This window comes from Mastigoproctus giganteus, chromosome 2 (genome assembly GCF_048544385.1).
Source record: "Mastigoproctus giganteus isolate SK-2022 chromosome 2, ASM4854438v1, whole genome shotgun sequence".
Classification (NCBI taxonomy): Eukaryota; Metazoa; Arthropoda; class Arachnida; order Uropygi; family Thelyphonidae; genus Mastigoproctus; species Mastigoproctus giganteus.
This window is the reverse complement of record NC_143576.1, coordinates 127,505,790-127,520,618: the sequence shown is the minus strand read 5'-3', so window position 1 is coordinate 127,520,618 and position 14,829 is coordinate 127,505,790. Positions and strand designations below refer to the sequence as shown.

General features: G+C 36.1%; 1 protein-coding gene across 1 annotated transcript in view; it reads right to left on the bottom strand.

Moving 5' to 3' along the window:
- The window catches only part of LOC150089552 (pre-mRNA-splicing factor 38B), a 187,914-nt gene that overhangs the window by 48,265 nt on the left and 124,820 nt on the right, over window positions 1–14,829 (bottom strand). The window contains exons 4-5 of the mRNA XM_090390026.1: window positions 14,293–14,361; window positions 6,898–7,049 (exon numbers count right to left, since the gene is read on the bottom strand). Coding sequence (XP_090246152.1) covers window positions 6,898–7,049; window positions 14,293–14,361 — 221 coding nt within the window. The remainder of the gene's footprint in view (window positions 1–6,897; window positions 7,050–14,292; window positions 14,362–14,829) is intronic.

Below are 14,829 nucleotides of genomic sequence, written 5' to 3'. Positions count from 1 at the left end.
AATTAATTCTTTATTTTTTGATAATTGTTCTTACAGTTAAACTTGCAAGTCCTAAATTATGGCACACATCCGCTTGTCGTTGACCGGAATCGATTCGCTTCAAAACGTCTAATTTAATTTTCAAATTCAGTCTTTTTCTTACATTTATAGTCTTCATACTGCGTCCAGACGTTGTTTTTTCATTCTTATCCGCCATTATTAACTCTTAGAAAATATAACTGCATTGGTTGCATTAATTATGATACAATGTTCGAGTAAACTGTCCGTTACACACGATGTCTAATACTGTACTGAGTGATGATTAGTCTTTGGATAAATGCATATAACGCAAATATTACAAGCAATATACTTGATAATTTTTTAAAATATTGATCTCAGAACTACGTAACAAGTCACTGTACTGCATTAAATTAGGCTGCGAGAAAATTTCACTGAGCGTGGGAAAATTTCTCAAGTCGGCGTGGGAAACGTTTTAATGATTGTTTGCTATTCATTTTCAAGCTATCGACTCCATCAAATGAAACGATTTCGTTAAATATGCAAAAAATGCAATCTGTAAAAGAGCATTATAGTGATCTGTAACAGCACTATAGTCAGATATAATATAAGAACAGCATTATAGCGAATCAGCGTAAAGCGAACCATGTTATAACGGAGGCCTGCTGTATAAGTAAACTGTTATTTTGGAGAAAAGTACTTATTTCAATGTATATTTACTCATAAGGCATAAAAGTAAATTATTCTGTAATTAATAGTTTCATACATGTATTGTTATTACTTATTTATATTCTTTCAGCTATTTCTGAAAGATTAGCTGCCAGTATAAACACAAACCACCTAAAAAACAATGAGGTGATGCAATTTTTTTGACCACTACTGTTATACAAAGGGTACTAGGAAAGTTTTGCAATACAGCTTTGTTTATTTAATTTTTTCAAAGTAATTTCCTCTACATTCAATACTCCTCTCCATCCTCCGAAACCAATCTTTAAACCAGTTCTGCCAAGTTTCACTAGGGAGTAAAGCACACTCGTTGTCCCAAGCCCGTAGAAGGTCCTCATCACTGGAAAACCGCCTCCCTTTTAGCTTCATTTTCACATGCGGGAACAGTGCAAAGTCGCAGGGAGCAAGGTCTGGGCTGTAGGGAGGGTGCTCGAGAAGTTTCAGTCCTGTCGTGGTCAAATATTCGGTGCAGGCTTTGGCGCGGTGAGCTGCAGCATTATCGTGATGGAGGTACCAGGTGTCCATTCTTGACTTTGGCCGCAGGTTCTTCATAGATCCAATGACTTTAGGCAGGCATTGTTCAGTATACCACTTAGCTGTGACTGTCTTCTGCGTGTCCAAAACGACACGTTCCACAATTCCACTCGATTTGAAAAATACAGCCATCATTTTCTTCTTTACAGATCGGGATTTTCTGACAATTACGGGTGTGTCGTCATCATCAAAGACCCAAACTTTGTTTTGAGCCTTGGTCGGCAGATCGTAATAGTACAGCCAAGTCTCGTCACCTGTCACGATGTTGTTCACATACCGAGATTGTCCCTTATCAAACTTTTTTAACATCTCCCGGCACCAAGTCACACGTCGTGTCATCTGCTCTTCAGTCAGTTGATGCGGCACCCAGAGAGAACAAAGTTTCTTCACGTGCAAATGATCTTGCAGAATCGAACGAATTGCTGGTGCATTTAGGCCCAAAATATCCTCTATCTGTTGGTAAGTCACTCGCCTGTTTTCTTCAAGCATTTTCCTCACAGCAGTAACGTTTTCCTCCGTAACTGACGTTCGTGGCCTTCCCGGCCTCTCAGAATCCTCCAGAGTGAAATTTCCCCTTTGGAATTCTCTATACCACCTGAATATCGTTGTACGATGTGGACAATCATCATCTAGTGCAAGAGTCATTTCTTCTAAGCACTGGTCTATGGTTAAACCGCGCACGAAATTATACCACAAAACTGTCCTTATCTCATTTCGTGACCACGATGCCATTGCAAGCACTTTACACTCTCACTACTAATGAATAACTGGGCCCATCGACTTGGCGCGGCGGCTACTATGCACGTATGAACATGTCTCAACATGCAGCAACAAGCAGCTTCCTGTGATTCATTGTTGCGTCATATTGCAAAACTTTCCTAGTACCCTTTGTAGTGTATTTACATACTATGCAAACCAATACACATCATGCTCACCCCCCCCAACAATATAATTTCATCTGGATCACTCCACTATATAAATCACACAAAGTTGGGCATCCGGGTTTGAATGAAGTCTATCACTGGAAGAATTTCTAAAGATTTCTTCAATCAAGGCCAAGTTAGCTAATCTTAGAGGGAGGAAATAGAGTTTTCACCCTGTGAGGTATTCTGAGATTTTTTTTTTATTTTATTTTTTTCCAGCCTACATAATGCAAATGGGCTTAAAAATTGTCACAGACATTCTCTCAGATTTGCCAGACAAGCTGCACTTGCTACCTGGGAGTCTAAAACGCTGATGTAACTGATATTCGGGTGACACTCAAGTCAAGTGGACCCAATTTCGGACGGTCTGTGACAGCCAAATCCACTGCTTGCACTTTCACGATGGTGGGACTGTTAGTAATCCTTGGTATAACCTCCATGCACAAGTATATGGTGGGTGACCACCCAGGTGTGAACCAACATAAGCAGGGATCGAGGTGTGTGAACCAACATAAGCAGGGATCGAGGTGTGTGAACCAACATAAGCAGGGATCGAGGTGTGGGGCCCACACCTCATGGACGAATGCTGCCCCTCTATGTTACCAGGCAGTACTAGGTGGTAGATGACTCTCATCAACCGGTGCAATACCACCACTTTGCTCATTGGAGGCTTGAAGTGGTGGAACCCATGTTTAGTCTCTAGAGCTAAGTTCCAGTCAATATTCCCTATCTCTTCCATCACGCAGTATGGCTGACTTTTGAGGTTATGATGGACATCATGGCAAGATCCAATCTTCCTTACATTTCCAAGGTACAGCTCTAAAACGGTGTTCGCAGGCCGGCCACTAGTTATTATACCGGACCGAATCTATTGGTAACCCTTTAGGAGGCTTCTGGATGAGCTAGTGTATAATCAAGTTACTTCTACTCTGCCAGATAGTGAATGGAGGGAGTCCGAGTAGTGTGTATGCAGGGAGCATTGTCGAGGCCATGTTATTTCAAGGATCTGGGTATATTCTTACCCTATGTACCCCATTATCCAAAAATTTCATTACTTCATACAGCATGTCCCACCCACTTTTTCTTACTATTGAATAAATACACCATGAATTGTCAAACTAACTGAGCAAGCTTATCTGCGAAAAGATCTAAACCTCCCAAGCACTTCCTAAATCATTTCACAAATATACGTGGTCTCAATTCTAATCTCAACGATGTCCATTTCCACTTGCAGTCTGCCAAATGCCATGTACTTTTTCTGACAGAATCTCAGTTATCGGTTGATTCAACTACTGCTCCTCTCAGATGCCCAAATTATTCGTTGTATGATTCTTTTCAAAGGTGGTACTTTTGCATATGTCCGTTCTGATTTTTCCTGTCAGAGAATTGGCAATTTGGAATCTCCTCTCTTTGATCTTCTCTGGCTTAAAATCTCTCTACCTCATTGCGTCAAAATTCATCTGTTGTCTCTACCGTTCTCCAATTCCACTAATCACTTGGAGCTCTTTGACTTCCTCTCTTTGCAACTTGACTTTCTCCAGTCCAATTTCCTAACATTGAGGTAATTTTCCTTGGTGATTTTAATGTTCACAATTCCAGCTGGCTTCTGTTTTCTAGTCACATCGACCCAACTGGTCGAGATGCTGAGGCTTATGCAATTACTAATGACCTTGCACAGATTGTTCATTTACCTACAAGAATACCGGACAATCCTAATCATACAGCCAACACGCTTGGTCTTTTTCTCACAAACAACCCTTCTAAATACACGGTCGAAGTGAGAGATCCTTTAGGCACTTCAGATCACAACTTGGTGATTGTCTCTTCTCCAATGGAACCTTTATCTCATGGCTATTCCCAACCTCGTGTTGTTTGGCATTACAAGAATGCAAAATGGAATGACCTGTGAGAGTTCTTTTCTTCTTTTCCTTGGTCAGATTACTCTTTCAAAACTTCTGATGTCAATATTTGCTCAGATCGTGTCAGTGAAATTATTCTTGCAGGAATGGAATCCTTTATCCCACGCTCCACTTCAAAATCTCTTCCTTTAATTAAACCTTGGTTTTCCAATAAATGTGCTAAGGTTGTTCAAGAGAAGAATGTTGCATATCATAATTTGCTTGTTTCTAATTCTCCAGTTTCATTTTCTGCCTACACCAAAGCTCGCAACAATTGTAAAGCAGTTATTAATCAGTCCAAACTAGAGTTTGAACAGGCTAAGAGTAGAAAACTTGCTTCTTGCCCTAATGGTAGCTGAGCATTCTGGTCTCTTGCCAAAGCTATTGGCCGCAACTTTTGACCATCTCTGCTCCCACCTCTGTCCAAACCAGATGATTCTGTTGCCACTTCAGCCAAGGATAAAGTTGACCTGCTAGCATCCCATTTTTCTTCAAACTCATGTATTAATTATCTTGGTAAAACACCTCCCTCCATTCCCAACATGCTCCATTCAATGCCTCCTGTGGTCTTCCATCAAAAGGATGTCAGAAGGATTTTGACGAATCTTGATGGTAAGAAAGCTCCAGGTCCCGATGGTATTTCTCCACTTGTTCTCAAAACCTGTGCTCCTGAACTTACTCCTATTCTTTGTCTCCTTTTTTCACTTTCTTATTCCAAAGGTGTTTTTCCTTCTGCTTGGAAATTTGCCCATATCTAGCCAGTTCCTAAAAAGGGTGACAAATCCCTCCCATCCAATTATCGTCCCATTGCAATTACTTCTACTCTTTCTAAAGTAATGGAGAAATCAATTAACCGCCAACTCTTAAACTACCTAGAACCCTTACGTCTGATCAACGATCACCAGTATGGATTCCGTCAATGTCGATCCACTGGTGATATTCTTGCTTATATTACCCATTTATGGACTAATTCAACGGAAAGGTTAGGGGAAAAACAAGTAGTTGCTCTTGATATCTCAAAGGCTTTCGATCGTATTTGGCATAAAGGTCTTCTAAGCAAGCTTCCATCTTATGGTTTGCCAACTGTTTTTAGTAATTGGTTATCCAGTTTTCTCTCTGATCGCTCACTGAGGGTGATGGTAGATGGCTCTCTGTCTTCTAACTTCTCCACTAATGCCGGTGTCCCCCAAGGTTCAGTTCTTTCCCCCACTCTTTTCCTCTTGTGTATTAATGACCTTCTTCCATTGACTGGAAATCCTATCCATAGTTTTGCCAATGATAGCACATTGCATTCCACTTTCCATTTTGAGAAACCTTGTCCTGCTCAATCAGCTTCAACTTCTAGAAAATCTGCTACCAATTCCTTAAATGCAGATCTTCAGGTAATTCTCCAATGGAGCAAAGACAACTTAGTTAATTTCAACCCATCTAAAACTCAGTCTTGTCTTATATCTCGCAAAAAGGATTCTTTTGCTCCTATGCTTATCTTTAGTGACATTCCAATTTCTAGGAAAAATGATATATCTCTTTTGGGGATTACCCTGACTTCAAATCTCTCTCTCTCTTGGCATAAGCACATTACAAATATTGGTTCCTCCGCATCTAAAAAGTTTGGTTTTCTCTTTCGCTCTCAGCGTTACTTTTCTTCCAAACAGCTACTCACTCTGTATAAATCGCAAATCCGCCTTGCCATGGAATATTGTTCCCACATCTAGGGTGGTGCCCCCAAAACCTCTCTCAGGCTTCTTGATTCCATTCAGAAGAGGGCAGTTAGGTTAATTAATGATTCATCTCTAACAGAGTCTCTCCACTCGCTCTCTCATAGACGTACTGTTTCTGCTGCATGCCTCTTCTACAAATACTTCCATGGGCACTGTTCTTCTAAATTGGCTTCTATAATTCCCGTTCTCTCTTTCAAAACAGTCCGAACACGTGCCGCCACCAGCCAACATCCATTTATTGTCCAACTTCAAACTCACAGAACCAACTTTTCATCTTCCTCGTTTATTCATTCAACTGCCGTTTTCTGGAACAACCTTCTTTCATACATATTTCCTGAAAATTACAGTCTACAGAAGTTCAAGTCCAATGTCAACAAATATCTTTTTTCGTCTTTTCAACCTCCAACCCAAGCACAGTACTAAGTATTATAAGTTCTAATACCTCTAGTGTTTGGGGTTTACATAAAAAAAAAAAAAAAAAAGAAATTTACCCTTATATAGTTACAAGCTACACAAAGTTATAGCAGACTCAGTAAGCTTATAGTAGTGATTCCAAGCTTAGCACTGAATCTCTTGGTCACACCCAGATCCCCCCCCAACTTTGTGTAAATGAACTGATATAAATGATATTACCGGTGAGAGGTAGTCACAATGTATTGTGATTGTTATATAAATACACTATATTGCTATGAGTACTGGATTTGGGAAAAGTGAACCATACCTGCAATTCATATATTAGCAATAGGTTTTTAAAAAGCAACTGCACTGACCTGAAATCAGTCAAATTAAGTGACTCAGTTAAATTTCCAATTTATATGGCAATTTATTTCAAAGTGACTTGATGACAGATCACTTTTATAATGACTCAATGGAGCTGAAACAGCCAAAACACTTGTTTTTACTCATCACTTGGGGCTAATACTACAAGATAACACTAAAATTAAGCAAATCTTCCCCAAAGAGAAGTACAATTTAGAAAATTCAGTTTTTTCTTTTTTTTTTTTATTAAGAGAGTGCACACAAGTGCTTTGGCTGTTTCAGCTCCACTGAAGTTATTGTTCTAATTTTCAAAGTACAATCAGATTACAAAATTCTTACCTAACATACATAAACCCTAGCGCTCTAATATATGGTGAATCACTATGTGTTATAAGGCCAACAACTTGTTTTCTGGTTAGTTTTAGGGTGAATAACTTATACAAGATGCAAAAGGCTGTTGAAACTATGCCTCCAGCTCCTACTCCCCGAACCTAAAAAAAAAAAAATATATATATATATATATATATATATATATATATCTGTATGTATATATATACATATATTTAAATAACGTTTAAAATAGTTGGAAACTGAATCTTTCATGATAAAAATAAAATAAAAAGGTATACAGCAAACATCAGAGGCAGCAAAAAGCATATTCCTCTACATGATGCTTGAAATATAACCATACAAATAATTTAGAATGAGAGTAAAAAAATTGCACTGGAGTGCTCATATCTGTTCTATTTTTAGTTTTCGCTGCATCAGGACCACCGCTATTCAAATCCTCTGCATCGGGTGGTGGACTGATCTTCCAATCGACTCGCCTTTGCGGCGATTTGTCTAGCGATCAAAATGCAGCAATTCCCTGACCATTATTGGCCTTGTGGTCCTCTGTTGAGATGGGGCATAATAGTCAGTCTATTTTTTGGTATATTTTTGTTTTATTTTACTACAGTGGTCTAGATCTCTGTTGGTGATATTTCACATAAATTTGGACCTGGTGCCTGTCAGAGGGGGTGCCGTTAAATTTCTATTTTAATTGGCTTTCAAAATTTAATGAATTATTATTTATTATTCTTATAATTAGATGTTCTAAATTATCTTAGAGATTTTCTGCTGCAATATTTTTATTTACTCTTGTAACAAGAGTAACAAGAGTTACCCCTCTCTTCCCTTCCTGTTTTGCTTGATTCTTAAGTTTAATTTCGACTTTTTCGCTCGTCTTGCCATATTGCTGGCATTATTTTATTTTTTATTTATTTTTACTCTCATTCTAATTTATTTGTTTGTCTCATTCTAATTTATTTGTTATATATATATATATATATATATATAAATATATATAGAGCAGAACCCCTATTAAGATGTTTTCCATGGGAGTGGAGGTTTAAAACTTCTTAGAAGAGAAAATGACCTAAGGGTATGAAATATTTACACAAATAAAAATGAAAAGATACACATCCATAAGTTAAAGATGATTTTTAAGTACTATTTCAGAATTTATATTTTACTCTGCCTATGGGAAACATTTTTAAACTGAGGATTTTTAATTGCTTAACATTCTGTTCATTAAACTTATTACTAAATCGAAAGGATGAACCTAAATCCAAAGGAGTTCATCTTTCCAACTATAACCCTTCAAATTAGAAAAATATATAATTAGTATAATCAGTATAATTAATAATTAATATCTGTAGCATTTAAATAAAACTGCCAAGGGAGGACAAATAATTAGGGCCAATATGGTAGATAGACAAAAATACAGTTATTCTTTAACAAATAACCAAAAATACTAATAGTAATCTACAGAAATAAATAAAGTATTATAAATTCAGTTTTCAATATACCTTAAAAGGTCACAATTACAATAAAACACAGCAACAATCCACTAAATAATTCAGAACTGTTTAGAACCTTCAGAACTTAACGGCAGCACTTCACATGGTCGATGCTATGCAATTATAGATATCAATCCATTATATCCAAATTGTTTATACTAAAAAGGTTTTAGGGCTGAAAGCCTCAGAATACAGAAAATTTACTAATCGAACAAGTTAGTGCATGCATCATGTTAGTCATAGTAAATCACTTAAGTAGGTGAGATGGCATCGTTTTTGTTACATCTCATATTGTGAACGACTTGACATCGAATTGCCCCGATACTGACTACTTCGAATAATCAACGCTTTGCCAATGGAGAAGACTAATGTTACTTATTCTCGGTGGATGATACCACCACCAAAGGGTGGTATCTGCCAAGCACAGTGCAATGTCAGGGTAATTCTATGTGAAAGTGTTCACAATATGAGATGTAACAAAAACGATACCATATCACCTACTTCAGAGATTTACTATGAACTGAAATGACGCTATGCAATAATTTGTTTGATTACCAAAATGTTTATATTGTTTAATTTTTTTTTTTAATATAAAAATAAAGAATTTCTATATTAAAAAAAAAACATTAAGTAGGAAAATGTCATTATAATAATACAGGCAGTTCCAGACTTTATGAGTTAATTTGTTCCTGGTGCACACTCGTAAAGCGGGAATTTATTTCCCATAGACGTAATGTTAAAAACAGGGGTTACATTCTCAACAATAAAATTGATTACTATTTTTATATATGGAGTTAGCTTATTAGTTTATGCTTAAACAATGATCGATTTATCCAAAGAAATAAAATATAGCTTGTAAAATCAAGCAAATTATAATAATAAAGAAATTATTTATGACTTACAAATGTTAAAGAATGTTTATTCTTCATCATCATCGACTAAATGCACATTCATTGATCATTCACTGTTGTCTAGGCACTCATTGTTGGTTTGTTGGAAGCACAAGGGTCGCCTTCTCTTTTCTTTATAAATTTCACGATAGCATGCTTAAGCATTTTTAAAATTTGTAGCGACTTTCTTGGTACACTCCAAATTTGTATCTTGTAACTCGAAAATCTCAATTGCTTTTTCTATGTGTTGAAAAGCTTTGTCTAGCCCCCTTGAGAGTGAAGGAATGAAGAGGAGTTTTAGCTGTTAAATATTCCTCAGCTTCTTCACATTTTGCTATTTCAAAGAGGTCTTCATTTGTTGAGCTCTCCATGGTGTGCTCGAAGCAGATCAGTGACATCAGCTGAAGAAACGTCAAGCTGCAATTGGTTAGCAATAGTAACAACCACTTCTGTTTCATTTTGTATGATCTCTGCTGGTTCTTGAAATCCTTCAAAATTATCACTAAACCAAGGACACAGTTTATTCCAAACACCCTTCATGTTCTTCTCTGTAATTTTGTCCAGGTTCGTTGCATAATTTTTTTATTTTATTTTAGATGAAATATAGAATTTGCATCTAAAATATGGAATTCTTTTCAAAATTCTTTAAGAGCCGGACCTCCCTCCTTATCCATTGCATTAATTAGCATATCAAATGTCTCCTGAAGGTAATGCACTTTAAACATTGAAATAATATTGGTCTACTGGCTGCAAAAGTGGTGTCATTTTGGTGGCAAAAAATTATTTTAACATTAGGGTGGTGGTGATGTTGCAGAAATGGTGGGTGGTACATTATCTAAAATCAGAATCACCTGAAAAGCGATATATTTATCTTCACAATATTGTTTTACTTCAGGCACAAAGTGATGCGAAAACCAATTTTGGAATAAAGGAATGAAAAGAAAAATATGAAAATTTATTTATTTTTTATATGATTGAAGATTTCAGTGAAGGGAAAATACACTTCACCACAATAATGTAAAAGTTCACAGAATTCATTTTATCAACATGGTCCACACTTGTATGTTGAAGAAATCAATTTTGAGAGATGGAACATATATATGAACAATGGTGGTGCAAACGTCTTTCTCAGTATTGGCATTCAGGGAAACTGTTAGTTGAGGGTGGTGGGGGTGACCCATAGAGACTGAGTCAAAGTATCAACAGCATACATCTTTCAAGAGTTCATGTTTGCTGTTGCAACAAGATATGATTCGGTTAATAATGTTTTAAACGAATGGGAAGTTAACTCTAGGGAAGCAAACTTAAATAGCTTCAAGCAAAATATACAAGAATGGGTAAATCTTAACTGTGTCTATGGTAATGTCAGAAGTATTTCAATAAAATGATTAAACTTAACTCCTGATCAGAACTAAAGGAAATGTGGGATCGCCCAGAGGAGATGAAGAGTTTCACTACAGTATATACAATGTAATTAGGAAGGATAGGGAGATGCTTCTTATCCAAAGCAGATTGAGCATGATAAAAGCTTTAATAGGATCAGATATTACACATGACAATATAGAATTTGTGTGGCGTGAGTTTGATAGAAGCAAGAGAATAACAAGAGTGGGAGTAATTGTGACATTATCACAAGAGCCTACACATACTGATGGAATGAGTGAGAAAGTGGGAAGGAACTCACCATGGGAGAACAAAATTTTAAAACCAACTGTTATATGACTGTTATTGTTATCTGTTCATCACCCACAAACCAGATGACATCATAGAGCTGACAGTACAGAACCATCGGCAGGAAATCATCACAGAGTTCTAAGTCAGATAATGAGGAGAGAGGCAGCAGTTGTTAAAGGCAAATAAATGGGGTTTTAATTTCAGGATAGGAACCTACAACAGTTTAAAGTGCTATGTAGTCTCCATCAACTGGGGACATAGCATGCAGAGGAGGAAATACATTACAGTTAAGGATTGTACATTAACTATTAAGAAAATATAGCACAACGGGATCAGATGGATGGATAATAAGCTAGCTAGTTTAACAGGACAGAAAAAGCCCTGTTAACCTAGCTAGCCTATGACAACTACATTCTGATTTGTAACAGTACCACAGAAACGGTTAGGCTGGCAAAGTCTGATTTCAAGAAATCACTGGCTAAGAAAACAAAGAACAGGGAAAGATGTTTTTCAAATAAGCATATATAAAGGAGAAAAGAACTTTTCAAGAAAAAGTTCTTAGAATAAGATTCTTGCATAATGGGTGTGGGAGTCTTGGATAACTGATGTGGATGAACTAATGGATACTTTGCACTGATATTTAGACAAAAGACACTTCACGGTGAGGAGTAACTGCAAGAATGATGATGGACAGCATGAAATCAGTGATATTATTGAAATCAAGATTGTTTCTCAGAAAAACTTTTGGGATTAAAGGTGAGTAAGGCTCCCGGAGTTGATGGGCACATACCCAGTAATTAGGAAGCGGTTCAAACAAACCTTAGGAAGCGGTTACATGGCAAACTCAGTGTTACCTTTTGCAGTCCCTATGATTTCGTGAGAACCATCTTTGGCGATCACTCAAGGTGGGTAGTACATGGCTTTTGGGTAATTATGAAATGTCAGTGTTTAATTTACTCGACTGCTACAAAAAATATGGGCTGTCAAATGTCGTTGAAAATTCATCTTCTTCATTCCCATCTCAAATTTTCCCCTGAAAATCTGGGAGACGTAAGTGATGAATAAGGGAAACAGTTTCAAGATATTTCCATGATGGAAAAGCAGTACCAAGGTCGTGGGATCCTGTAATAATGGGAGATTACCACTGGTTCCTTGTGAGGGAGAGTAAGCAGGAATACAAGAGAAAATCCCTTAGCAGCAAACATTTTTAAGGACAATTCCAGGTATGCTGATTATATATTATTGAAATATAACTATTTCACTACGATTTATGATAATTTGTCCGAAGTGAAATGAGTTATAGAGAAGGTATAATATTTTTTTACACTTGTATTACAAACTTTAATTTTACGTATATATCCCTTTATTTTAATATTAAAGGTTGGTACATCTTTTGATGCAGACATGACAGAGACTTTTTATGGCAATTTTTGGAATCAGCACTTTTATTTCCTCCAGAATCACATATTTTCATTGCGGAGGTATGACAAAAATATTTTTGTTGGCTAGTGTAATTGATGTAAACACCTCTTACTTAGTGGTTGTGCTAGATCATAAAAAAGAACATATAAACCAACTGAATTTAAAATTGAGATTGACAGAGCTTTTTTTTTTTGCTACCAATCATTTCTGATAATTCTATAAAGTCAGTTGTTATTGTTTGTTATTTGGTTTTTAGGAGCATTAGCAACTAAGGCCATACTGCTCCGGGATATGCGGTGGTCATTCCCTGACCTTTCCGCATCCTCCGTATTTGGTGGTGACTGGCTCGAACCCCGGTCTAATCGAAAAGTGTGCGCTACACACTGCTGCTCCTTCCCACCTGGCTACGGAGGTGCCCCCATAAAGTCAGTGCTAGCATTTAAGATGTGTAGTAATATATTAAAATAATAATATATCAGCAGATAATAAATACTATTCAGTTTAAATCCTATTAAGCATTTTTCATACCAAAAATTCTGGCTCAAAGATGAAATTCAATATAGAATTCCAGAAACCTGAAACATAGCCAATTTTATTTAGTTATTAAGACTGTTTGGGCTGTTTATTCTGTCAATTTGTACTTTCATACCAAACTAATTCAACATTTCAAGAAGTCAAATGTATAAATTAAAATCACCTCTATTTTAACATCTAAAGTCACATTATGTTGCCTTTTCACTGCACTAGGCAACTTTCTTGAATAATTTCCACTCATGATGGAGTAGTGAAATATTTTTTGATATATATTCATAGCACCTCTTCAATTACAAAAACAACATGGAACTGGACATTGTGAGTATACAAAGTGGTGCCGTGTGATGTCACGGACCTACTGTGCATTGTTATAGAAAGCGCTACTGTTTATTTTCTAGAATTTACTATTTATTTATCATTTAGATTTTTATTTCATTATATATTCTCTAAAATTATGATTTACGGTACTGTATAGTATACAGTAATGGCTATAGAGTTTTGTAAAATTTATTTGTTGTATTAAATATATACTTATGTATTAAATATGTATTTATGTTTTGATACAGTATATTTTTACATTTCATATACAGTATGTAATTATGAATTTAAATACAGAAGGAGAAAGAAGATTCAAGGGAAATATACATGTACATTCCTGTTCAAAACAACATAGGTGTGAATATATACGATGTTTACCGTCCCTAATTAATCAACAATGTGTATGCGAAACAATGCATATCGAGGATCCTCCACACTTGTAAGAAGGTTGCCTAAGCAACAATGCCTTCTTTTCTGTTTTTGGCTTGATGCCCTCTTTGTACTGTTTTAATGTGTAATATTTTGAATTTGGCACAGTAATGTGAAAAAAAATATACATACTATCCAAACTATTTTGATTTCTTTATCTAATGGAATGCTGCTTTATTTATTTATTTATTTTTTTTTTTTACTTCTCCAAGTTTAACACATCTGATGTTTCTAATAGCAGGTGCCATGCATGTTTTTTTTTTTTTTTTTTGTTATTTGGTTTTTTAGGCGCATTAGCAACTAAGGCCATATTGCTCCAGGATATGCGGTGGTCATTCTCTGACCTTTCCGCATCCTCCGTATTTGGTGGTGACGGGCTCGAACCCAGGTCTAATCATCAAGAAAGCGTGTGCTACGCACTGCTGCTCCTTCCCACCTGGCTACGGAGGCGCCTGTGCCATGCACGACCTGCTCATCTAACACACATGCTTCACAGTCAACTCGGTTATAAAATAGTCAGTGAAAATTTTTCTAAATAATCTGTTTTAATATTTGATAAGCTTTATGCTCCTCCACAAAAAGAATACTTTTGTTTCTTAAAATAAAAATATAGAATGTATACATACACCTCCACACATTCCTGTTTGACCAGATGTTTTGCGGCTACCTTTTTCCCAAGGTTCCAAATGGTTTACCTGGAATTTAAGCATTATAATTACATCAAAGGATTAACAATATTTTAAAACTGAATTTCAACAATGTAGAATGATTTCATTCCAGCATAAGTCAAAACACAATACATACTCAGAAATATAATTCCAATGGCATAATTGGTTATGAGATCTAATAACTAAAGGAGCTCAATCTTTTCTTTTTTTTTCATATGTATGTGTACAACAATCACTTGTATGTTTTGATAAGTCCAAAAAAAAAAAAAAAAAAAGATAACCTTTAACACTGTAAAAGGGTAAAATCTAGACTAGATATATTTAAAGCAAAATACATTAACTAGCCATTTTAACATGGCAAAATTTCTGAGTCAAGGTTAATGACTAAACTTTCTCTACCTTCCCAACTATAACTGGTTTTAATGGAGTAGTTTTTTAAGAAAAAAATTATGGTTTCACAGAGTAACAGCATGAAAGCATAGGTGCAAAGCAACC